The sequence below is a fragment of the Mus caroli genome, chromosome 5, assembly GCF_900094665.2.
Source record: "Mus caroli chromosome 5, CAROLI_EIJ_v1.1, whole genome shotgun sequence".
Lineage (NCBI taxonomy): Eukaryota > Metazoa > Chordata > Mammalia > Rodentia > Muridae > Mus > Mus caroli.
The window spans coordinates 42,418,420-42,446,294 of record NC_034574.1 but is presented as its reverse complement, the minus strand read 5'-3'; the positions used below and the strand labels follow the sequence as shown (position 1 = coordinate 42,446,294).

At 38.5% G+C, this 27,875-nt stretch overlaps 1 protein-coding gene across 4 annotated transcripts in view; it reads right to left on the bottom strand.

Moving 5' to 3' along the window:
* Nucleotides 1–9,454: 9,454 nt before the first annotated feature.
* Nucleotides 9,455–27,875, bottom strand: part of Slit2 (slit guidance ligand 2) — a 325,678-nt gene continuing 307,257 nt past the window's right edge. For 3 of the 4 annotated variants that reach the window (XM_021161790.2, XM_021161792.2, XM_021161791.2), the window contains 4 exons: nt 19,778–19,932; nt 13,821–14,109; nt 13,392–13,603; nt 9,455–12,355 (listed from right to left, as the gene is read on the bottom strand). In XM_021161790.2, the coding sequence (XP_021017449.1) occupies nt 12,114–12,355; nt 13,392–13,603; nt 13,821–14,109; nt 19,778–19,932 (898 nt within the window). In that variant the 3' untranslated portion in view covers nt 9,455–12,113. The remainder of the gene's footprint in view (nt 12,356–13,391; nt 13,604–13,820; nt 14,110–19,777; nt 19,933–27,875) is intronic. The other variant, XM_021161793.2, reaches the window with a different exon arrangement.

Below are 27,875 nucleotides of genomic sequence, written 5' to 3'. Positions count from 1 at the left end.
AGTGCTCCCTGAGCCTTAGGTTCGGGAGTGTTTGGCCAGTGTGTCCAATGGTTTCTATAACTCTGCATTCTCATTGGTTGTGCTTTTCTGGAGTGGTGGCAATGAGACAGGAGGAAGGGTTCCCTGAAGGCAAGGCGTTACCCATCAATGACTCCAGGTGTTAAAACAAACAAACAAACAAACAATCATTTAAAAACCTTACATCTGGATGGAGGGCACCTGAAAGGATGCTCTCTACCTTCACAGACAAGCACCTGTTATGGCAAGTGGCTCAGAACAACCTTTAGTTTTTACTTAGTCCTTTGTAAGGTTCCTTGAAATTTGTTTTTGTTAATTTGTTAATACTAACTTAGTTAACACTAATTTATTTAGCAATTTCTTGTTGGGTAGCAGCCTATTGAGAGGCCTTGCCGTCCAAGTAGGGGTAGTGACTGACTGCAGGGCCACTCATTTAGATAGAGTTCTTTTTCTGATCGCCCTGGCTCCTTGGCAATGTTGCCACTATGGTACTTTCCATCATCATCATTTCATCCTATTTCTAGGTCTCCAACATGATTGTTCATCCATTCCAAACAGAGGAACACAGGTTTTGGGTTTTTTTTTTTTTTTTTTTTTTGGTTTATTTGTTTAATAACATCTGCCCTTCCGTGAGTCTTCAAAGGCCAGAGAAGTGTTGCTTTTTTTGTGATAGATGAGCTAAAAATGCTTTTTTTTTCATTTTTAAATATTTGGGAAAAATCTGAAAGATCTCATGATACAATGAGAAGAAAATTACTTGAAATATAAATGTCAGTGTCTATAAATTACAGTTTGCTGAACTGTAACCCCTCACTTCACTAATGTGTTATCTCCATTATCTCTGCTTATTGGGAAATAATTGAGTGGCTGCAAAGGAAACCATACGGTCACAAGGCTGAACATATTTCTTATCTCAGCATTCAAAAATCTCCAGACTCCTCATCTAGCACATTAACCTTTTGAACGAATTATGTGGGGAGCGACTCCAGAATCAGATAAAGTCTGGGTGAGAAGAGAAAAGAGAAGCTTTTATTTTTGGAACATAGGAACCACACGTGGTGTTCCTGCATGTGAGTCTCTAGAGAGGACCAGCAAGCAGTGCATCACTGGATCTTTCTACTTCTTTCCTTCTAAAACTAAAGAACAGCTTCATTCTGTCATCATTTTGAAATCATTGCAGAATTAGAGTCAACTGTAGAATGTGATCTCGGAAGAAAATAATTATTGCCAATAGTTAGAGGTAGGGGTCCTATGGACTGAGGGGGAAAAAACCTGTGGGGATGACGAATGAGAAGGGGGAAAGTAAGAAAATGATAAGAACTGGACAGGAGAGGGATGAATGCATAATAAGCCTTCTTTAACATATGAATATCAGTAAAACAGAGTATGCTTCTAGTTAATAGTCTGTCTTTTAAAAAATATTGAATATATTCTTAGATTTTTGAAAACAAATTCTTTCTCTCACTAAATCTTTATGATGTGGCCCCTGCTTCTCTCTGTTATCTCAACTGTGTTCCACCTTCCCTACAGCCTTTATGTTACTCACATGGAATTCTCTCAACAGAGGACTCTTCATGGTGGCTCTTCTTTCTGGAGTGTTCTTTGTCTTTGATTGACCTAACTGTCCTCCATCTCAGCTTAGCTCAGATCTCACCTCTGCCTTGAGCCCCTTTCTCTAAACAGTTTCTTCACTGTTATTATTCTATTTCCTAGCACAGTAGCTCTCAAAGAACTTATCACAGTTTCCCTCAATATGTCTGCATTTATTTGACTGGCCAACTTTCCTGTCCTATAGAAAGCTCCCCAAGGACTGACATCAGCACGGTTTTTATTAGTCAGTGTTTTATGTTCTGAATTAAAATTATTAATAGAGAAAGATTTACTAAACTACTATACATTTTTCTAACAGAGTTTTATAACTTTGAAGATGAAAGCATTGGATATTCTGTGGCATACAGTCTGTTGTGAAAGAAAATATTTGGATAGTAAAGAACACGATGACTCAGGGTAAATAGCTTGGAGCTTTGTCCTAGCAGGCACATGTTAATTTAGTGTTTGGTTCGGGGTTAGGTCCATTTTACCTTAGCCATTTCTAGGCAAACTCTTGCTTTAAGTATTGTTTATTTGTCTCAGGCCTCCAGTTGTTGCCACCTTTGGTATGCATGCAAGTATATAGTCTCCTTGGAAACTGAATCAGAAGCGATTCTGAAACTTATGGGATATTTCAGGTATGGTAGCATATGGCTTCCCAGGCGAGGCTGTGAGAGTCGGATTTCTTGACTTGGAGAAAGGCAGGCTCTATGCATTTGGGATGCTGAAGTAGCTTTGAAAGAGCTCCACATGAAGAAGCCATGGAGCTTCAGGCCCTCACTCAGCCCTTGGATGAACACAGAAATAAGACTTCCCCAAATTCCCACCAAAGGAAACTCCCATAAGTTTCAGAATCACTTTCCCAGCACTGTCACATTGGAGCCTGTAATTTCAACATGTGAATAAATGAGCTATGCAAACCTTTAGCTCATACTGTAAAATGATTTGGGAAGACAGTGGCTGTGACAGCTAACATTTGTTGTCAGAGCAGTGTGTAGGGGCTCATACCTTTAATTCCAGCACTCAAGAGGCAGAAGCAGGCTGATCTGTAAGGTCAAGATCAGCTTGGTCTACAGAGCGAGTTCCAAAACACCCATGTCTACACAGAAAAGCCCTGTCTTGAAAAACAAACAAACACCAACCTACCAACCAACCCACAACAAAATTCAATTTTAACAGCATCGAGAATTACGTAGGAGGCAAATATCCCGTGGTACTGTGTGATTTTGTAGACTGGGTAGATAGGATTGAAAGAGCAACTCTGCACAGGGCCATCATCACTTCATAAACCAAAGCCCTAGCCTAAATGAAAAGAAAACTAAGCTGAATATCAAAGCTTGACTTTTCTCTTCTTCCTGATTCAGGTAAAGATGTGACCACCTTCTTCCAGTTCCCTCAGCCATTGCCATTCTACCTCTGCTATTATGTGCCATACCCTCCAACTGTAAGCCAAAATAAACCATTCCTTTGTTAGGTGGCTTCTCTCAAGCATTTGTTTTTCATAACAACAATATGTTGACCTTCTATAAGACAAGAGGACTTCCTCCACCCGGATTCAATGAATCTATCCCTAGCTCATGGGTTTTATAGCATGAAAAACACTGAGGAATATATTTCTATAAAATGACTTGAGGCATCCAACCTCTGCATTTTGTTCTTGCACTCTGGGATAAATCAGGCAAATCTTTTCTTATTCTTATAACAGTGAAAGAAAGTGAGTCACAGGAAACTATTACTACTGTGATACCTGGGCTCTTTTTTTTCTTGTGAAATAAACTTCAGATCTCAGTGAGAAGTTGACCATCATTTTCCTTAAAGCTTGCACCTATGTGTGGACCCTCATCTTAGGTACAGTGCAGGATGGCTATGGTGGAGTTGAGCCCTAGAGAGAAGAGCGAGAAGAGCTTCTGGTCATCTAGAGGTTCTGCTTCTGTCCCCAGTACCCTCATCAGTAGCTTATAACCTACTGTAGCTTTAGCTCTAGAGGATGTGATGCCCTTCTCTGGTCTCCGCAGGCACCTGCACACATGTGGCATATATTAACACAAATGCACACACATGCAAGTAGAAAAAGAATCATTGAAATTATTCTGTTCGGGGATATTTATGAGATATGTTGTCTACGTTTCCTCCAGAAATAAAAGAACTTTCTGGAAATTTCTTGATAACTAGCCACGTGAAGCATGATTATAATGAAGCAGGCAGCCACTCTTATCAATTTAGATAGAACCATACATTCCCATGTGAGGTGGATATTGTCCCATTCTGAACCTCAAACGGAGTTTCCATGATTCTGCCATTGCTTAGCACATGAATAAGATACAGGACTGTTCAACATCACTTTCCTCATGTTCCACCCAGCTGGGTTAAAACCTATGGGTGGAAGGGGCAGAAGAGGAAAAGTAATATTCGGATGTCTTAAAATGCTGCAATTGATCTTCTGAGTGAAACAGAACTGATAATGATCCTTGATAAACCTCATATTTTGTGACATGCTGGTATATTCTGAGGACTGGGATGGACCTCCTCCACTATATTCTAATGTGGAAGGGAGAAAGTTAAGCCCTGATGCTCTCAGCCCCACGATGTGTTTCTATATGTGATACACTTTTTATCATGGTCCCAGTGGCTGGCTTCTACATTTTTCATAATAGTCAACTGAAATATGGAAATGAGATTAGTGGACACTGAGATTCTGCTTTTCTTTTTTTTTTATTAGATATTTTCTTCATTTACATTTCAAATGCTATCCCAAAAGTCCCCTATACCCTCCCTCCAGAGATTCTGCCTTTCAAAAGAATGAAATCCAACCAAACATGACTGTTGTACACTAAGGAAAAAACAGTAACCGAGTTATTATTTTTACCAAATCTGGGCAATTTGTTTATACTTCTCTGTCTGTTCATCTGTCTATCTCTCTCTGTCTCTCTGTGTGCATACATGCATGTGTGTATGCGTACATGCATGCATGTGTGTGTGTGTGCATACAGAAGTAGAAGGGCACCTCCAGGTCTGATCCATTGGTACTGACTGAATGAATCTCTTGCTTTGTTGGTACACTGGAATTCTATTGTCCTAGGTTGTGAGGGAAGTAGGAGTGGGAATCACTGTTCTACAACCTTGTGTTCTCTGACTGTCTTTTCTATGATACAGTCATGTGTTAATAGTCTAAACTATAAACCCATTTAAAATAAGGAGGAGAAAGAAGAACAAGGCCAAGTGAAGAGAAACACAGAAGGATTTGCACTTCATCTTCTGAGTATTTAAATAATCATGCTTTCTCTTTGCCAAATGATAAGAGATTTATTTCCTAATCAGAAAGCATTGGGAATGCCATCCGGAAATGTTTTCTCATTCATTTCACAGTTTCCAAAAGGAGTTGACAAGGAGAAAGCAAGAATTGTAGCTAATCTCAGAATAAACAGGAAGAAAAAAAATCAGTGTGATGATGTAATGGAAAATTGGAGGGGACTTAGGGGTAGACCACAAGCCTACACCAACAAGGATCGAATAACCACAAGGCTGGACACTCAAGTGTGCATCTGTCTCTTTCCTGTGATAAAACAGGCCTTGGAGACTAGTGAGAAGACTCTATGTTCATCTAAACAGAGCTTTGTCCACATCCTTTGTTTCATATGGGTTTTCTTTACAAAGAAGAGCTTGTGACCATGAATGAATGCAGGAATGTGACTTTGCTTGTGATCCTTTGGCCATCGTAAGCAGTTGCAGATCTCACCTGCTCCTAGGCAGTACATCTACCTAGTAACAGGGATCAAAACTACTGACAGTCAGATTTAAAAAATCCTCTAGCTTTAGTTTCTTATATTGGAAGACAATATCATTAAGAAGAACTGTTTTCTTTCTTTTCAAATAAGCAATGATGAGAATGTTTTAATGTATCTTTACTGGGAAAGTGTTATTCATTAGCATTATAAAATGTCTTTTAAGAAATATTTTGTCATCTCCCAACACCTGACTTTGACAATTCAGTCTGTCCATCAGATCTGCAAAAATCAATATTTTATTACAGCCAAAGAGTTAGGAGACTTGGACTGTGTAACCTTGGGCAAGTCACTTAATCTCTTAGTCACCATCTATGCAGAAAAAAAAAAAAGAAAAGAAAATGCTAGATATGTCTCCAAGGGAGAGTAAGATTAACGACAGCAAGTCTCATAGATAATTGTCTCTGGCGCTCTTTCGCTAGTCCCCATTTTTGTGTGTACTTTTCAATTTTTATTTTCATTTGAATCCAACTTTGCCCATCCACACATTGCTGCAAAGACAAAGCTTATTTGAAATGTGACTGGGCATTGTTCTATCCTTGATTTCATATTTCTGGACAATGGTTGAACTTTTAAGTGCTCTCTTTTCTCCCTTTTTTATAGGAAGAAGAAGCCAACAGAGAAGACCTTTCTAGTTAAGAGTTACTATGCATAAGCACTTCTCCACCTTGGGTATTGACTGGGTTCTTCTTCTCAGGCATCTTGTTTCATCATCCCAGATTTCTCCTGTCTTGTTCAAAACCAGTCAGTTTAATGGTTAATCACAGTCCATCCTGCCCTTACATTATAGTCATGAAAATTCTCTTCAGAGTGTATGTACTACTTTCCTGGACTATGACTAAGTGATCCAAAGTCAATGTATGCTGACCCACCAAATGGCAAACCTATGATGCCCTCATATTTTCCAGTTGCTCCTCTGCCCTTCTTAGGTTGTCAGTAACAAATGGCTAACCAGTCATGCCTGCCTGTGTTAGAATTGCCCCACTTTTCTCTCCATTCTGGGATGAAATCTTCACTCTGAAAATGTAAGCATAATTTGAAGTCAGACGCTACTCATCTGGTCAAATGCTTCCTGGTGTGTTTCTGAATTAGTGCACCCATTTTTTTGGGGGGGAGGCTTCAACTACAACCTGCAGAGGGAACACTTCTGCCTCTTCCTATGTCAACATTCCATAGTCCACAATTTACTTTTAAATATTCTTTTTTGTCATGTGTCAAAATAAGAATAGCTCTAGAGGGATGGCTATAATACTTCTTTGTGAGGAATCTGGCATAGAAGATTGGGCCTAATCCTGTACATAGTGGGAATTAAAGATACTTTCCCATGATTTAGAGGATTATATTGTTTTATTCAATAGATTGGTCAGTAGGCTGCACGATAAAAGCCTGGGTTTTCCAAGTCATCATATTTGACCTTTCCAGGTATTGTCAGCTCAATGGGATCACCATGATTAAACTAAAGATTTTCATTAACTTTTTAAAATGTATGGATATTTTCTGCTAGGTTTCTCTTTGACTTATTTCCTAAGTGTCTGGCCTTGGTATGAGCAGAAAGGAGGAATGTCTTTCAGCTCAGCTTTGTCAGCAGCTGTTTCAATTCAGCATCACTGGCCTTTCAGTTTGTGAGATTTGGGGAATAATAATATTCTTAGATTTTGATGTTATTATCAGATGTTACTTTCAGAGGAATTTCTTTTCAAAATTGCAAGAAGCTATATTTGTATCACTTATTAGCCATTATTTTAAATGAGATCTATGTTTCATTTGTCTTTCAGAAAGCCCACTGCTAATAGGAACTCAGTAGCAGAAAGCATGCTGAATGCCACTATTGGATTGTATACATGTATAACCAATGTACATCTCATGTAGCACCCACTAGATTCCTTTGCTTCCTTGACAAATTCTTCTATAGATTTATGATCAGGTTGCTTTCCTCGGACAACCTGCTCCAATCTACACACAAACTTTCATCACCTCCATTCTCCATTGTACTTTATCCTCTACAGAGTCTAAAGCCATTTTCTCAGAGAACCATTCCACTTCAGGGTATACACTTATGTGACTGAAAGTTCCTGTTGTATTTCTTTTTAATGTAGTCAAAGATAACCTTAAAGTTCCAGTCATCCTGTGTATAGTGATGGGGAGTTGTAATAACAGGTTTGTACCACCAAGAGTGTTCTTTTTATCACATGATAAAAATGTTCCTTTGATTTTTGTCAACATGACACCAGTGCGAGTCATCTGGTAAGAGTTTCAGTTGAACAATGCTTCCAGAAGATTGGCCTGTAGGAAAGCCTGCAGGTCACTATTAATTAATAGTTGATGTATGAAGGCCTATCCTAGTGTGGGCAATACATCCCCTAGACAAGGTGGTCCTACCTGGTATAAGAATAAGCCAGTAAGCAGCATTCCTGCCTTTGGGTTCTTGTTTATATTTATGCCTTGGCTCCCCTCTATGATAGACTGGCAGCTGTAAGATGAAATAAGCCCTTTCTTTATATCTCTTTTGTTTTCTTCATATCATTGGAAGCAAGGTAGAACATGGGGATCGAACCCATTGGTTTAATGCTTACTAAGTAAGTATTGTAACAAACAAGCAAGCATCCATAACTGAGCTGTACATCTTCTAGTGTGCCATTGTTTCCTTAAAGGTGTGACACAGTCTGATATTATATAGTCAGTTTGATCATTGATGTAGCAACTCTCTTGGTGAGCTTTCTATTGCTGTGATAAATAACCATGACCAAAGGCAACTGGAGTAGAAAGGGTTTACTTAGCTCCTACTTCCATATATTTTACAGACCATCATCAGAGGAAATCAGGGAAGGAATTGGGAGGCAGGGACTGAAACAGAAGCTATGGAGGTGCTCTGCTTACTAGCTTGCTTCCCATGCATTTCTCAGCCTGCTTTCTTATAGCATCCAGGACCACCTTACCAGAGGTGGTACTGCCATAGTGACCTGGGTCTTCCCATATTCATCAAAAACCAAGAAAACACACCATAGGCTTGCCCACAGGGCAATATTGTGAGGGCATTTTCTCCATTGAGAGTCTTTATTTGTTTAAATTGCTTCAGCTTGTGTCAAGTTGACATAAAACTTGCCAGCACAGTTATCCAAGTCTAGCTTCAGTTCCATATCCATGAAGCATAAGCTATAACATGGGAGAAATGGTCTCCTTTATCTGTACTACATGAAATGGCTGCTATCGTTGCTTGTAATTGATAGAAGACACAAAACAGAAATCATCTGTTAAATGACTTGAGAGTACACAAAGAAGATGAAGAAGGAAAATAGCTTCTATGTTTTTATAGCTTTCTCTACTTTATGTAATACCTTACATAAAGCTTCATATACTTTTTATAGCTTATATACTTTTACAGACATCACTTTAGAAATAATGGTCAGTAGAGGAGGCAGATGACACTGTAAAGTTCAAGATCTTTATGTCCTGAATTGATTTCAAGGCTTTTAATCATTTCTCCTGAAGGAAATGTTGCTGACAAAGCATATCATCCATAAAAGAAAATGCTCTGTGTAATTCCAAAGCAAGGGTTGCTCAGTTGCTGCAGAGAAACAATTTCAATCTGTGGGCAGAGCAAGTTTCAACGATTGAGGTGATCACATTCTTCAATTGATTGCATGTCCAGTTTCCTGATGCAGTTTTGCTTATGTGGGGATTAAAAGTAATTAGCCATGGGCGCTTAAGAACTTCATCTTTCTGGCCTAGTCGGCCATCAATGGAAAGAGAGGCCCATTGGACTTGCAAATTTTATATGCCCCAATATAGGGGAATGCTTGGGCCAAAAGAATGGGAATGGGTGGGTAGGGAAGTGGGGGNCGCTATGGGGGACTTTTGGGATAGCATTGGAAATGTAATTGAGGAAAATATGTAATAAAAATATTAAAAATTAAAAAAAAAGAACTTCATCTTTCAAGTTTCAAATGGACATTTTGTATGTAATACTTTAAATAATATTGTTATTTTTAAAAATCAAATTCTGTCATTAAAAACTCGAGAATATTTTTTTTAAGTTAAAAGAATGCTATGTCAAGGACTTATAAGTGAGAAGCAATTTTTTAACATGAAAAATTGCCTTTAATTTATGTGCTTTGCTAATAATTATCTGGCTGTGGGATTTTTCTCCAGTAAAAGCTCATGACTGGAAGACAAATCAAGTGTGACCCCTGGAAAATTAATTCTGCTCAAATGCAAGAGAAATAGAACTTTATTTTGGGACTTTATAATCAGGAAGAATAAAAATTTGCCATTTAAAAACCATTATGATGTCTTTTATTTTCTTTAAAACAGAAGCAAAAAGTCCAATCTGTAGTAAGATTACCTAAATATTCAAGATCAATAGCCCTGAAAATAATGTTTCAAGGCTTAGTAATCACCAAGTAGAGTCAATTTGTGACTTAACTGCTGTCTATATTACCAGCAAATACAGTGGTATAAACTGCCAGATACTGCTCTTTAAATTTCCAGCATTGTATACCTGATTAAACTAGGAGACACAGGAATTCCATTCATGTATATAGATGGAGAGTTTATCTATAAAACTTATAGCATAGCTCTTGATGTGCAATAAGCAACCCACAAACACTAGCCATTGGTATATTTGCAGATGAATCTTTTTCAATACCTCTGATAAAAGCAGCAATTCGTAGGAACACATGAATGAATGTTTTATCATGGTAATTTAATATTTATATAATACAACTGAAGTCATTTTAAACAAGAATGAATAAATGATTGGCTGTTCATACCTGGAAGATAGTGTATATATCTGTGTATGTGTATATGTATAGGCACAATTTTCTTAAAAAGAGAACAATACAGTGGAAACCAAATATTAATATTCTACCCTGACAATGGCACTTCCCTAACCTGAATGGTTGCCAGTTCTGGATTGCTGGTTCAAGCTAAGGCAGTGAGACTCAAAGAAGACTCTCTGTGTTATCTCTATTTCATCTTATACTTCTTTTTGTTGGAGTAATTTTATTTAATATGCATTTGTCCTAGAAAAGAATAGTTTATTCTATCTCTTTTATGAGGACTCTAGATGTGACAATATATTAATTTCAAAGCAATTTCTGGTAAATTAAAGGTACAGGTTGCCTTTCCTGTTCATTTCATGTCACTGGGTCAAGTTCATAAAGGAACACCTGCAGTTTCTAAGAAAAGGGCCAAACTGTTAATGAAGTAGATATCTTTTAATTTACAAATAGTAGTGAAACTGATATTAGGCTGGAGAAGGCAAACCATACCGAATTATACATGTACATCTAATTTTCATTGTTAAAAGTGTTTTTCTTCTTTTCTTTGTTTAAAGAAACATTTGCATCCTCACAGGGGACCTTGGGATTTTACTGGAAGAAGAGCACAGTTCACTATAAATCATTATCAACTCTACATTGTAATTTAGCAGCAAACAGGTTAACGTGGGAGCAATAAGGTAATAAAGGAATTTTATTGTTTGGAGAGAAATTACAATTTTTGACATAACAGTCTTTCTTCTCCCACCCTCCCCCCAAAGCATGGCAGGGAAATGTTTATTAATTAATTTGTAAAATATCTACTTCTTACTGGCCATTGCTACAGATAAGTTCTTTCTTCTTGTGAGGACATGTAGCAGATAGATTCACTTGCTGTTTCTACTCTGAGACTTTGCAAACCTTCTGCAAGTGTCCTGAAGGAGGCCACAGTTCAGTGGCATCAATGGTCAGACATCAAGGTCAGCCAACAGAACAACATATACTTATCCCGAGATAACAAAATAACATCCTATGTTAGTACTATTGCCAAAAAAAATCCTGATTTTTTTTTTAAAGTTTGAAAATGTACAAAAATATCAGGATAATTATAAATTAATATATATTAAAGCATCGAGAAACAGTCCAAAATGATGATCTAAATCGTTAAGTAAAATGTACTTTAATACAATAAATATTCCTCATTGAAAATGAATACTGTATAGGGATATTTAGAACTCATAGAAACAAAAATTCATATTATTACTAATTTTTTTATTTATCAATAATCTATTGGTTCTTTATCATCTCCTTTGTCATTTATATTACAAAAAATTTAATACTGGAAACTGGTAGCTAAACACCTTCGTGTGCTGTTTCTGCCTATGCGCTGTCATTGCCAAAGACAATAAAACACATCACAGCACTCCACACCCATTTCTATCAGAATGAAACCCAGATGTCAGGACACTTTAGATCTTGCACAAAATATATCTCATCCCTTGGACCTATCTACAGATTCTGGATTTCCATTCATCTACCTCTCATTCACACACTTGTGCTCGATGTGTCCTTGGGAACTGATGTGAAGGGGGTCATGGGTTTGACGCTCTGGGCAAGCGCATATGAGCGTACAGTCCCATGTCAGGCTCTTGTAGATGTGCTTCTGCTAGTATCAGCGTGTTCCGAAGATGGCTCCGTGTTGCAATGGTCCCCACCGCTGCACTAATGCCTCCAAGTGTGGCTTTTCTTCACACTTCTCCAGTGTAGGGGAAGCTTTAGTACAAGCGGGTCTTTTATTATTATTTTTTTTTCCAAATGCAGACAAGTCTTTATTATCATAATAAAAATAAGTCTGTTCTGTATTTTACAATATATTTCAAATATTTCCATTATGAAGCATGAATTAGTCCAACATGGTCAAGAAGTGTACAACCTTCGCCGAAGCTAGAAGCTTCTAGAGACGCGCTTAGGAGGTACATCTCGTACAGCCGCACTTCACCACTTTCTCAACCTCGTCCACAAATGAGGAGCCATCTGTGCATTCGAAAGAGTATTTCCGCCTTTTGCTTCTCAGAGGTCCACAGCACTGGCCTCCAGCACACCCGCCTCTGCATTCCAAGCGAGATACTTTCTTAGTTGTTTGACAGGCAGCGTAACCCTGCTGCTTCTGGTAATAATCCCTTATCCGTTCCCCTCGACAAGAAATTTCTAGAAAAGAAAAACAAGGACATAGGAGCATTTTTAAGGATAGACACTGTAAGTTTGGTTGAGTAACTGAAAGTCGAGACCTCCATTCGGTGGTTGTTGTCCTTTCTTCCAGTTTTGTAGCTGCTATTTTTATTGTGATGCTTGTGGTCCATATTATGGGCTGATGGCATGACCTTGAAAAATGTATCTTTTAGGCCCCTATTTCCACCAGAGTGAATGCTCTATATGTAGACAATAAATACAACATGTTTGTTCTGACAAGAAAATTGGATTCCTAAATCTTGTCCTTTATTACCAAAAAGGAGAAATAATACACATCTCCTGGTTTTTACAGGACTAACAGCTGGTTTTGTTTACCATGGGGAGCAGTTTCAGAGAGAATGCAATTTAATTTATTAGACCTGGAATTTAATATTATCCAATATGTTACTTAATACAAGTAACATTCCACTAACTTCATAAATTAGGCTAGCATGAAGTAGTTCAAAAAAGAGACATCTGTTAAAAGCTTCCGCAGGCACGTTCATCTTATTTGTCTGATGCACCAGAGTCTGTGCCAGCTGGAGGCCAGGCAAGCTCTGATCTTGGAAACAAAGCAGGGAGAGGTGGCCTGAAAACTCACGCTGTTCCTATCCCTCTCACCTGCATAGTGTGCTGTGATAAATCAGTCCATTCTAAGACCAAAGATGATTTTGTACTCAAACAAGAGCAGATTTACCATCTCCATAGTCTCTCTGTGCCCAAAGTTAGATTAAAAATACATGTGGGTCAAGGGACCAGAACAGAGGCTTAAGGTGAGTTGGGTAGCTGTTCTCTGAAGAAGGGTAAAGGAGACATTCCAGAGCAAATCAAGTTGTGATAAGATGTCTGATGGCCATGGGAAACCTTATGATGGGGAATTTAATGCCTTGCACATCAGTTTTTGCATCACACTTGAAAATCAGCAATAGTAGCAACCATCCACACAAAGTCTATGTTTCCTTGCTCGATAAGCCGGTCCCTCTGCTCTGTGCAGAAGAGCAGGTGCCTAGCTTACCTCTATCACAGCTGTCCCCGGTAAATCCACTGTTGCATTCACAATAGGGCTGGCCGACTCCAGAAAGCCTGCACTTTCCATGTTTGCACTTGATCATCTGGCAGGGGTTAAAGAGATCTTCTTCTTCATCACAGAGGACACCGCCATGGCCCTCCAGGCACTTGCAACTATAGGAGAAGGCATTGATGGGCAGGCAGGTCCCATGCACACATCTTCAGGCAAGGAGAAACAGAGAGATGTAAACACCATTGAGAGAGGATGTCAGAAGGGATGGTGGTTAGGCAAACACATGTCTGAATACAGAGAACAGAATACTAAATGTATTGATTTCTCTTCCACCTCCCATCCCGCCCAACTCTTGCCTTCTTCTCTTAGATGATATTTGGAGAAGTTAGCATGTGTACTCAGTACCAAGCAACTGGAACTCACTTGTTTCCGAGGCAGGGATCATTGGTTCTCTGGTCACAGAGGGGCCCCATCCACCCTTCCTCACATTCACAGGTGAAGCCTGATTGGCTGCTGGGCTGGCACATGCCATGGGCACATACTTTCTTGTGGCATGGTTCACAGCCAGGCAGAATTCCGGTTTGCATAGGCACTTTCCGGAAGTCCTGCAGCTCACTGTTAATGTAAAGGTTCCGGATACAGCCATGGAAGCTGGTGCCATTTTGCCCAGGGGCCTGGCGCAGGGATGCCACGTTATTTTTCCCAGGCATGCCTAGGAAGAAACAGCATGTCAGTTAAGAAACTGGATGTGCTCCTCAGTGACGTGCTACTGAGAAATATGATGATTCATCAGCCCATCTCTATTAAATTGGGATATACGTGCTCAGTTGAGGTAGAGAAGACTTGGGCATCTTGCTGTGATACAGTAGGTCATTCTAACTTTCAACTAAAATAAACCTAGTTTATTGGTGGTCAGTTTGTAATGTGTCAACTTGTTTCCAAGAAAACTTCAACATATATACAATGTATAATCTTCAAGAAAGTCTACTCAAAGTAAAAAGTAGAGGCCAATGCTATCGTTCCCTTCCCTATGGGTCTATACCAGACACTGAACATTGGGAAGCCATAGTTTATAATTCTCTGATTAGTTCTTTCTCCAATTAAAGGGTAAATCCTAAAGAGCTTGAGTCAGAGGTTCCCACGTCACTCAAGTCAGCAGTTTCCTGACTGTGCAACCTGCTTAATGCTGGAGCCCAGCAAGACTCCCAAAAGTGAGATCTGGGCCTCACAATAACCTAGTACATCCCTGCAAAACTCTAACTTAGCAATTAACTTGTCACCTTAAGTTCATTTTTTGCTTCTTATCAGGATAGCACCTCATTCCTTCCATGTGTTTTTTTTTTTCTTGCTATTTATATTGAAGGTTTCATGTTAGAAAATTAAAATAAAAAACAGAATAAGTTCAATCACAAACAGTATTTGTACTCTTGGGACATATGTATTCCAGAAGTGACTATTATCTGGTAACTGCTATTTTGGCAAAGCTGAGGAATCTTTCCATGGCTCGATCCAGACCCTAAAATAGCTCCCTGACAGCACTTTACACAGAGGGCCTAATAGGACATTGGGTGAGGAGACGGCGAGGCATTAGAAGCCTCTGACCCAATGACTTACATCCCCTCTAGCTCCCCGGTGCTCAGGCTTCAACTGTGCTGGCTCTCTGAACTACTGCTTGGGCTTATAGGCTGAAAAGACTTCACTGGTTATAGGCTGGGCTTTGCTTTCTACGGGAGCATTGCCTTCCATGGTCCATGCTTAGTGCCACCATTCCCTCTCCTAGGCAAAGAGCCCTATTTGCATCTTAACAGGCTCCAAATCAGGCAAGTAGGATACAAGGTCACTAGTCTTTAAGTCTGGTTGAGTGTTTCATGGATAAACTTCATCATCAAGTTGACATGATTGAGAATGACTGTGGCCTGAGGTTTTTTTTTTTTTTTTTTTTTTTCCCCCTGTCACTTTTGTAAAATACCCCAACAAAAGGAAGTCATGGAAGAAAGGGTGATTTCAACCTCCAATTCAAGAGTAGTCATCTTGGCAACAAAGAGCACAGCAGGTTGAAGCAGCTTGTCACATCACATGCACAATCAGAAAGCTGAGAGGAAGGAAATCTAGTGCTCAGCCCACTTTATCCATTCTCCTGACTCTTTTATTTCGAGTTCTGGATTCTCACCCAGGGAATAGCACCACTCTTACTACGATGGGTCTTTCCACATCAATTAATGTATCAATATAATTCCTCACACTCATGCTCAAAGGCTAAAGAATCCTTCACAGGCAAACTCACCTCAGGGTATACTCAGAATGTTTTAACACATCAAGAAAGACATATCATGAATATGGGTGTTCCAGAACCCTGGGCTAAAGGCATCCCTCTGCTGACTGACTGATACAATGTGATCAGTTGACTCAGGCCTTCACCACTTCCCTTTCAAGATAGACTGTGCTTTTAAACCATGAGATAGAATTGACCCTTCCTCCCTCAGGGTTGTTTGTTTATGTGTTTATTATCATTGCAATGAGAAAAGTTACTAACAGAGTTTATCCTGCTAGTCACTTTCCTGCTCTGGGTCTTCGATGCCTTATCTCTTACCGTGAGAAGACAGGTCAGATTACTGCTTATCAGCTTCTCAAGTCCTATCAAAAATTTATGTTAAAAGAACGAATTCCTGTCTACTGGTCACATGTGGAAGAAAAGTATAGAATTCTAAATGCCAACATGTGACACAGGTGATTCTGATGCAGAGTCCCCTTGGTCACTCTAGAAGAGATACCAGATTGTTTGTCTTTAATTTTAAAGTTTTTATCAGTAAAGGCATTTATTATGGCATATGTCTGGCCTTGGAGAATGTGTTAATACACCAAGATCAAGGCACACAACTGTCCATTTCTAGTGGAATACCAGAGACAGGAAATTCTTTCCCGTGGAGTAGGCCTAAGTCTTTCTTAACCATGTTCATCCATCACAAACTCGTGGAATTTGTGAAAAGAAATGACCTTCCTCTTGGGTCATTTCTTAAAACATTTAAAAACAATCTTCTTCCAAAGCTATTTTAATGGCTCATTTTTGTTGGAGGTACAATGCTTATATGAGCACACATTGAGACTAAATCGAGATTGGCAAAGTTCCTCAGCAGTGAGAAGCAATGAGTGGTCTTGTGTCATTTAGTCCCAAAGCTTACAACTACAGAGGGTGCAGTTTTGATGGTAAAAACATGCATAAAACAACATAGCTACATACCATGCACAGACTCAACATTCAATAGCACATAAAATCAAGACCTTTTCTTGATTAATTTTTGGACCTAGGAATTGATCCAAACACCTACTTACATATCAACCGCATGCTCTAGCCTGAATTATCCCTCTAACCAAGGACTATTCTAGGTCAGACCTTTATATGTTTGGTTCAAGTGCTAGTTTTTAGCTGATAAACAGAAGCAGATCTGTATTTTTTTTTCCCTTTAAAACACCAATTTACTGCACAGCCGAAGATGTCCTGGAATCATAATTACCATTGCTTCAGCCTCCTGAGTGAGTTCAGATGAATATTCCCTTGCCATATATGGTAATCCATGATTTTGTTTTTTATGACTTTCATGGACTTTAGTTGGAAGTAAATTAATCCACCAATCACTCAGTAAATAACTTAGTGAGTGATATTTTTTAAAGTCTTTACAGTCTGTTTTAAAATGAGTGTAATGTGTAGAGTATCATTAAAATCTTTTGCCCAAAAGTGATATTATTTTTGTACAATATGCCTAGACAACTATATTTGTGTCTTCCTTCCATCTGACAGTTAAGCAATAAGTGTTCTGGTTGAATTGTTATATGGAAAACCAGGACAATTTTTCTGGTTTGTGTTACGTAAAAACACTATGATGAATAGCCAATAATGCAGGAGCACATGTAGCTACATGGCCAGTTTGCATTTTTTTCCAGAGAATGCTTCTGCAATGAACCAAGGTCTAGGATGTCTAGTACAGTCCTCCTTGGGACACCTCTGGTTTTAACTAGACTTAACCTTGTTTCCCTTTTGTTGACTCAGTTCCTTTTGCCTCTGCCATGTGACAGTCCGGCTGTGGTCTTAAGGACTCCTTGTATTTTAAAATCTCAACCACCCCAGAGACCACAATCTGGGAAGGAAGGAGACTGGGCTCAGTGTATTCTCTGGGAGTTATGACTGAGACGGAGATGGCTTCCCATAGAGTTGACTATTCAGAGGTGCTTCGGGATTCTTCCAAAACCTCTAGCCTCAGAAGGCTTAGCACTTTTGATTTGGGAGTTTAAGTGTTTTTCCCTTTTAAAAATAATGTTCCATCTTAAGCGATTTCATCTGGATTTTTAAAGCGAGTACCATATTGTAAAAAGGTCTTAAAAGATTGATGAAATATTTTCAAATAAAAGTACCATAAATGCAAGTCAAGGACAAACTTGGAAGTAAAGAACAACCACATTGCTTAAGCCATTTTGTTTTCTGATCTTTGTTAAAAAGTTAAATGGCAATGTAGGTAGCTTTGGAGTAGACAGACCTGGAGTTAGACAACATGCCTGCTACAGTTTAGGTTTCCACACTTTTTCCAAGCTTTATAAACTTCTTAAGGCTGTCCCTTTTGGACTGTGAAATAGAGAAACTAATGTTTACTTTCTAGTTTCACTTCAATTTTCTCTGAAGGTGAAAGGTTAGGCCGCTAAAACAGTGTCATATAAATAAAAACTATTGGAAACAAAGGAAGCACTATGTTAGTTATATAGAATGCTTAACAAATACAACTCATCCCTTTATGCCATTGTTAACACTTGGGGCTGGTTTTACACACTACAAGGCAGTTCTGTTAACTGGATAATAGATGAAAATAGAAGCTTAAACCAGAGCCAACCTCAGAATGTAGAGGGAAGGTGGTGTGGAGAGCCCCTAGCAAATTAGCAACTGGGAAAGAGAAGGCTTAAGAGGGACACTTCATGTAAGTTGGGCTAGCTCTTGTAGAAGACCATACATTTATATGATAGGCAGCACAGGCCGGTCTTGCTTTTGTGGTTGTTGTCTTGCTGGTTTTCAATTTTTAAAGACACAGAAGGAAAAAAAAAAAAACCAAACAACAAAACAAAATAAACACAAAGGTCCCAAGGGTGGATGGGTGGGCATCTGGGAGGACTGGGAAGTGAGGGTGCAGGGAGTTTATGATGTGAAATTTCCAAATAAACAATAAAAATATTGACAACAAGAGGACACGGATTTAGCTGGAAATCTACACAGGTAGCTAGGAAAGGGTGAATTTAGAAGAGGTAGGAGGAGGGATGGACGCAATCAGAACACATGGTGCCGAAGTTTCCAAAGATCTAATTACAAAAGTCTCATAATCCTCATACTTGTGATTCCCATGAAGCAACAAGGTGACCATTTTGCTGGGTATAGTCAATCTGCAGTAATTTAATTCTAAGGAGTCATCAGTGATTGGGATATGAGCCTGCATGCTTCATGTCTTCGGGCCAGCGGGGACATTTACTTTTTAGATTTGTGACATTAATCATACCTGAACTTGGGTCTCAGGCTACAGTAGATGTCATAAGCATTGGTAGATTTGAATCAGAAATATCAGTGTGGCAAATTTGGGCGGAGCTAATATGGTTTGCCTCCTTAAGGGAACTGGGTTGTAGACTCTTCCCTACTTTGCATTATACTTGATTAATCACTGTGCATGTGTGTGTACACACATGTACATGTGCGTGTGTGTTCAGGTGCATGAACACACACATGCATATGTGTGGAGAGGCTAGAAAACAACTTCTAGTGTCCTTTTTGAGAATAGGTGCACTTTTTCTTTTGAAACACATTCTCTTATTGACCTAGATCTCATAGAGTACACTATGTAGACAAAGAGATCCCCAGGGATCAGATGCTCCAGGGATGTGCTTTCGAACATCTTCAGCACTGAGATTGTACGAATAACCACAATGCCTGACATTTTACATGGGTTCTGGGTATTTATCTCAGGTTCTTGAATATTTTATACATTGAGCTTACTGAGCTATTTCTTCAGTCTTATCATTTTCCAACTTTATCTATAACCAATTTTCTTGCTTCTGTAGGAAGCTAGATATACAATTAATGACACTACATAAAAATTACCTAGCTGGCATGGCAATAGATCAAGAACTATTGTCCTTCACTGACCCGATGATACACTGAATTAGACTCAACACCAGGATGACGAAATAACCCCTGAACAGACACTTCCATCTCTTTCTGTCTTATGCTTGTTGGCCAATTACAGTGACAGACCAGTGTCAAGGAACATGGCATGAGGCACCAGTAACTTCAGATCTGATCTATAATGAGAAGCACAGACTTGGAAGACCACTGGATTTGGAAGGAAGTTCACCTCCTACATAGAGTGGAGAGTCGAAATTCAGAGTAGATTGTTTTGACAAATTGGTGATGACTTTAGGGCTTCCTCCATCCACAGAGAGGGAAAGACTGGAATCCAGGGTCAGTAGCTCCACAATGTGGAAGTTTCCATCATTGATTGTCTCCACACTGCATTGGAAGGAGAAAGCAAAAAGAAGCAACTTTACTTGAAACATAGTTAAAATAGAAACATCAATAAATCCAGCTTCAGAAAAGATATTCATTGCAGAGATAAAGGAAATTGACTTTTAAAGGGTATTCTGAAGGAGATACAATTAATTTTAATTTCTCAGGATCTGGATACAAAATAAAACTGTTCTCCCAAAAAGAGATCTGGAAATGAGCACACTCATTACCCAGCCACACTGACTCCGTATATGCCGATCACAAATGATAACTTATGTGTTTTATTTTCACAGGACATAAAAGTTCTATTTAAGAAGAGACAGTCTATAATTCCAGATGGTATGAAAAAGAAGCCTTCACCTCCTCCGGAGGCTCTACAGGATTGGGGCTTCTGCAGTGGGCTACAGTGTGTTAGTACCAATCAGAGTCAAGCATGCAGACAAACCAACTTGGCAAATTGAAAATATACTTTCATTTCGTGTGTATTTTTTGAGAGATGGCTCTTGAGCCAAATTACTGTGAAGAAATCTTTGTTCAATCATGAGCTGGAATTAATAGTTCAATAAAATGTTTAACATAGAAACATGACAGTGCTTTTCTCATTTCTTTTTTAAAATAATTTTTGAGATTGTAATATAATGACATCATTTCTTTCTTCCCTTTCCACCCTCCAACTTCTCATGTATACTGCTTTGCTCTTTGAGATTTGTGGCACACACACAACACACATGCGCCCACGCACACACACAAGTTATCATGTTTTCCATCTAAAAATTTTTGAGAGGATTCAAATTCATAGCATGTTTAGAAGCAGAAATATTTTCTTCATTTACATTTCAAATGCTATCTCAAAAGTCCTCTATATCCTTCCCCCACCCCCGCCCTGTTCCCCAACCCACGCACTCCCACTTCCTGGCCCTGGCATTCCCCTGTACTGGGGCATATAATCTTTGCAAGACCAAGGGCCTCTACTCCCAATGATGGCCGACTAGCCATCTGCTACCTATGCAACTAGAGACATGAGCTCAGGGGGTACTGGTTAGTTCATATTATTGTTCCGCCTATAGGGTTACAGACCCCTTCAGCTCTTTGGGTACATTCTCTAGCTCCTCCCATGGGGGCCCTGTGTTCCATCCAATAGATGACTGTGAGCATCCACTTCTGTATTTGCCAGGCACTGGCATAGCCTCACAAGAGACAGTTATATCATAGGGGACTTTTGGGATAGCATTTGCAACGTAAATGAAGAAAATATCTAATAAAAATTTTGTTTAAAATTAAAAAAACAAATGAAAATGTGTTTGAAAATGGATAATAATCAAAATATCAAGTAGAGTGAGAAGACATCAATGGAAATAATATTTCTCCTTTTTATACATTTTTGGAAGATCAAAGATGGACAGAAATGATGAGGGGAAAAGTGAGAGGGTGAAGCAGATCACTGTACTTAAAAAAAAAAAAGAAATATTAAGGAATCGATGTTAATAGACAATGAAGATTGAGACATAAGAAGATGTTTGGTGCAATTTGTTAATAGATGCCATACGATTTTTACTTGTGTTTACACTATAATTAGCTTTGGTATTATACTGGGCTAAAAAGTTAGCAGGATATATGCTCACTGTTGTGGTAGGAACACTCTCATAATTCAGTACATAGACAAAAGCTGTCATAATAGAAGCTGTGTAAAAAAAAAAAAAGATGAACATTAAAGACCTACCATACTTGAAAACACTTTAAAATGATTGACAAAATGCTTGAGACATGGACATATGTAGGGGTTATGTAGAGACATTATTTGTCAATATGAATGCATAACACTGGGTACAAAAATGATTTTTCAATTTCCTGATACTAATATTTAAATTTTGCAAGGAAGTTAAGCCTGGAAACTAACAGAAAATGCACTAATATTTCTGCATGTTTTCACCACTGAATCTAATTATACTCCAGTGTTCATTGACCAAAAACAGAAAAAGTTTTGATTTGAGGATAGTTTAAATGTTCTGCAGAAATACGAAGATGTCTTAAATTCTTGGTACAGTGGTTATAATTCCCATGTCTGTGGCTGTGGGGACTGCTCCACGAGCAAAATGCCTTTGGGCAAGTGTAATGATATGACTTCAAACCCCCAGTACTTACATAAGAACGAGGTAGTATAATCATGCCCCTGTAACCTCAGTGCTGAAGAAATGAACACAGTTGGACCTTTAGAGAATGCTGGCTGAAAAGCCTAGCCGAACCAGTGAGCTATGGACAGTTCACTGAGAGATTCAGATAGAAAGGTCAAAAGATACTTGGCTTTAACCTTTAGCTTACATAAGCACAGAGGCACACACATGAGTACACATTTGCAAACACCATCTCTCTCTCTCTCTCTCTCTCTCTCTCTCTCTCTCTCACACACACACACACACACACACACACACACACACCCGACATAAAAATGAACTCCCATATTCAGAGATCTTGGATATCTTGTCTTATATATCATTTAAGAAATAAACATATGGGTTGAAAGATCGACAAATGGGTAAAAATACTTGTTTCCCAAGTCCGATGACCTGAATTTTATCCCCAGAAACTGAGAGCTAACTCATGTAAGTTTCTCTCTAACCTCCTGCTGGGGCACACATGCACACACATATATGTGTGTATATGTGCACACAGAGACACACTCACAGTAAATAAGTTAGACATGCCGATTAATATTTTTCTTTTACACCTTTAATTATCTTAACATTTAGCAACATTAAAATCAACAAAGGGGATACTTTACCTTCAAAATCAAGTCTCACAATATAATGTGTTTAAATGTGAACTTCTTCCACCATGCATTTTGGACACAGGACCCAGAGGTTCTAAGGCTTATTAACTGCAGCAACAACTAATATGCCACTATTACCCTAAGGGTGCAATAGGGGCATATGTATCTCTAATTGTACTTCAGGTCCTTCCAACAAGAGGGAAATAATTCCTGGTGCTGGAAACCTAGCAAAGTACCCAGGACTAGTGACAGCACAGATCTAAGAGGAGAATTTACAACTACCACTTTCCTATAGAAGCATGATTCCTAAGTACATTCTAAATATTTATCCTTAACCATTTTCACACCTTATCAAAAAAAAAATCTCTTTGCAACAGGTAGGCCATTATAGAAAGCTACAACTCATCAAAAGGCAAAGAACATGTCATGTTCTCCTGCCCAGCAACAACTGATCCATCTATAACACTCTACCTAAGACTCAGAGAACACTGACTAGGAGAGGGCAGAGCTATTATAAGCTAGGGGAACAGTTTGTGATGTTTTTCCTAGATATGAGAGTAAAGAAAGCTACAGGAGCCTAGCATGGATATTCTCCAAAAAGCACAATAAGCAGCTGAAAGAGTCAGATGCAGATATTTACACGCAAGCAATGGGCAGAAGCCAGGGACTGCTGTGGTTGAATTAGGGAAAAGCTAGAAGAAGCTGGGGAGGAGGGCTAGCCCCATAGGAAGACCAGCAGTCTCAACTAAACTGGACCCCTGAAATCTCTCAGACACTGAGCCACCAACCAAGCAGTATACACCAGCTGATATGAGGCCCAACATATATACTGTACAGAACTGTATGGTCTGGTCTCAGTGACAGAAGAGGCACCTAACCCTCTAGAGACCTGAGGCCCAAGGGAGTGGAAAGTCTGGTGGAGTGGATGTGTGTGTGTGTGTGTGTGTGTGTGTGTGGTGGGGACATCCTCTTGGAGATGGGAGAGGAGGTATGGAATAAGGTACAGCAAAAGGGCAGACCAGGAGGGGATAATGATTGGACTGTAAAAAAGGTGAAATAATAATAATAATATAAATAGATAAAATAATTTAATAAAATACCTGTAAAATATTAATTACAACAATTTTAAATACTGTAAAAAAAAGCTACACTCATGAAATCTAAACAACATGGTGCCTCTATGTCAATAGATATGCTAACATGAAAGGGGGAAATCTCACAAGGCCACAACTCTATACAAAGAACTGTAGGCAACTAAAGGATGGTGAGAGCAGGAGGTAAAACCTTCCCCAGGGAAGAACTTCACAGTTGGTTATACAGTACCAAGTGGTCAGTCTGAAATAACAAGAAATATTTTCCACTCTGAGTATGTTGTGCTTACCTTTTTATGAGTGAAAAAAAATATCAGCAATTAAAGAACTAGAGAACATGAATTTGAACGAGAGCAAGGAACTACTCCTACATCATTATGGGAGATGGTGGAGGTAGGGAAGGGAAGGGAAGGGAGGCAATGATGACATACAGTCTATTAATCCTTTGTAGAGATTTATTTTACATATATGACTGCTTTTCCTACATGCAAATTTGTGCATGCAAGTGCTCTTAATGCATTAGAGGTCAGAAGAAGGCATTCAGAGCTCCCAGAGGTTAAGTTCCCAACCAAAGAGCATACATGGGTTGATCCATGGCTCCAGCAGAGGACTGGCTTGTCTGCCCTCAGTGGCAAAGACTGCCCTTCATCTTGTAGAAACTTGATGCACCAGGGAAGGGGGATGCTAGTGGGGTAAGGCAGGAGTGGTGGGGAGCACCCTCTCAGAAGCAAAGGGGAAGGGGGATGGGATAAAGAACTCCTGGCAGGGGGGACCAGGAAGGGGGTGAAAGCATTTGGAATATAAATAAATAATTAAAAACTGTTTAATAAGCTATTTTATTAAAAATTTTATAATTTAATTTATGAAAACACATTGGTTCTCTCTGATGAATGCTATAAATATTTCCCCCCTCACAGGCAATTTTGTTTCAAGAAGGGATACTTTTACAAGCATGCATAGCACAACCAAGTTAAATGTGGAATATTGGTCCCATCATCACAATCAGCAACAGCACCATTCAAATAAACTAGTCTCAAATCTTAAGGGAAAAAAATGAATTTAGCTCATTTTATAATGTTGATTGAAAGATAATGCTAAAAAGGTCAATAAAAATATAACTTCCTTGAGATATAGCTTATTTAGGCTACCAAAAGTTAACAACTGAAGTATTAAAGTACAGATAAACACAACAAAGTAGATATATTTAGCCAAGGTCATATCGAACTGATACAACCCCCAAGACCATATGCAACTTGAGGTGGTTTGTAAATGGATGTTCTATAGACATTGGCCTTAATTAGATTATAAATATTAATAGAGAAGCACATTTTTCTCTTCAAAATTTCAAAGAAAAGGCCCATACTGAGGACTGGGCACTTGGTCACATATTGATTTTAGACAATCAATTCAGACGTGTCATTACTAATGATAGGTTTTGGTGCAGTAAAATTGAGTGGCTGGAGACCTTTAACGTTTTATGCTTCTTGATGCAGTGTGCCAGCTGGGACGCCAGAGAGAGTTCATTTCATCAGCAACTCAATCTGCTTACTTACCAACCACGGTTTTTCCCCGTTTTATTTGTTTTTAAGTTTTACATCTTTAATGCAATCTAAATTGTAAGCTCCTTTTAAAGTAAGGGTCATATATTATTTATTTCTGTATACGTTCAAAGATTCACATGAATATCTAATTGTAGATGTCAATAAACAGAAGTTATGTAAACATAAATGAGATATATTTAAGGTAACAGGAATTGTTAGTTATAGCACCCGGTGATAGCTAGAACTCATGGGTTCCTGGTATTTTTAGAGACAGCTTCTCAAAGATACGTTTTATTAAGAAACCTGGAACATTCAGGGTTAGCATTAAGGATAATGCTGAAAGGTCTAGCTTGCTTATCTTTTGTACCTTCTATTGAAATGTGCAGCCTAGGGCAGGTGTAGTAATTTCTTCTTTATTAGAGAAATATAAATAATAAGGACAACAATTATTTGATATAACCAGTGAAGCACTTTTTTACAAACATTACACACATTCTATTAGACTCATAAGAGCTGAACACCTCATTTTTAAAGGTGGCACAAGTGCCCCGTGGCTAAGCAGACCTGAGAACAGATGCCTGCCTTGAGTGTCTACACTTCTGATCATCATGCATCACTTTTAAAATGAAAATTACTTTACCTACAATAAGCTTGTAATTAAGCATCCACGAGAACCTGCTATCATCAGCTCTTCAAAAGAACTCAAGGATAGTTACATTTTAAGTGAATTTGTATGAGGATTCTACAATTTGGTACATCTAATAAAAATGACTGAATTGCAAAAAAAAAAGTAATTTCACAATGAAGGCCTGGAGGTTATACAAATGCATATTAATTATGTCCTTTGCAAATTGGGTCTGCATCCTATTTTCAAATTATGAGTGAAATTCATATTAAGATTTTTTTCTCTCACAAAATGGTCTAAATGTCTAATCTGATAAAAGCCTGATAAAAATTATCACCAAAGAAAATTCTATTTATATAATTTTACAGTGAAGAGAGTACTGACATGGACCTTCTAAAAGGTTTATACAATTAATGATCTCATTGTCTTTGTTCGTTAGGAGGGCATTGTATCCCAGGACCAAAAGAGACTATGTCTGGCAGGAAAATAGTCAGCATTTAAGTTAACATTTCATGCTGTCTTTTCTAGTATGAGATTCACTGTGGCTGATTTTTAAGAATGCTGTAGCTATGTATTCTTTTACAGTTGAAGCCTGATGGACAACCAACACTTGCACTGTAAGGCTAGCTGGTTGTCATTGATTTTGCCATCCATCACAGTCACCTCCCTCTGGGCCCAGGTGCAATGCTCAGTACCCTCTGGGGTCATGATAAGTACCTCATTCTACTACTCCCTGAGGGGACGCTGCCATTGAGGACTCACAAAAGTAGGCATTGAGCCACCTAACTTTGCCCCATTCAAATGGGAACATACATTTTATTTACTACCTTTAATATATAAGTTAGGTTCCCTCTCCTCTTCTATTATCTGAGTATTATTTAAGTTTCTGCACTAAAAATGGTTATAAGAAAACCATGTAATTCTCCAACTGTGTGGTTTACTATATGAAAACAGTTTTAAAATTTGGAGCTTATAAGAAAACTGGAACTCCTTTCTTTTTGTACTCATCAGCACATATTTACAATAACATTCTTATATTCACACAATCTACCAGTTTGAAAATATTTCAACAGTTTAATAAGGATGAAAATTCTTGTTCTCTTTTCTCTTTTTTCCCCTCTCCCTCCCTCCCTGCCCCCCCATCTTTTGGTGACAATTGGCCTCAGTTGTTTTACTTAAGAAATTTAAATATCTGGTGACAATGGAACAGGAATCTAGGAGCCTATAAGAACAGCTTGTCATCTCAGGTTGATATTGTTATGCTGGGCACAACTCATCCATAGAGCTGAGGATAATAAGAATATACTCTCTAAAAAAATCACTTCTGCCTGTCCTTTTAAACTAAAGGCAGCAGAAAGCCAAGTGACATTGAACAGTATTTATTTACTCCATGTGTTAGAGTTTTTAAAAATATGTTTTTCTAGTTTAGTTTTCCATATAAATGTATTTTGATCGATGGTTTGAAGCAGATTCATCTGAATAAAATACATTGAAATAGACATAATGAAACTGTACTCTGTGAGGCAGTGCTCTCAGTAGCATCTTTATCCACTGCTTTCTAGAGATGAGGTCAATTCATAATCTTCCAGCAGTACCAGATACTGGGCCCTATCCTCTGTCCTGTCTAGCATTGAGGCATTTGCGTGTATCTTTCCAAAGTTCTATGACTGCATGGGGTAAAAATAATAGTTCTAGTCCTTACTAGATGAGATGTAGTAGTTACTATACTACTATAAATTACTATACCTTTGTTTCATCAACACCCATAAAGGTAATAAATGTCCCATTTTTTTAAAACTTTAGTTTTTATTTTTATAAATTATGTGTATGTGTCTCTGTGTGGGTATGTGTTCATGTGTATAGAGATCTGCAGAGGTTATGGCCACTAGAGACCTGGAGCTAGCTGTACAGTGGTTCTGTTT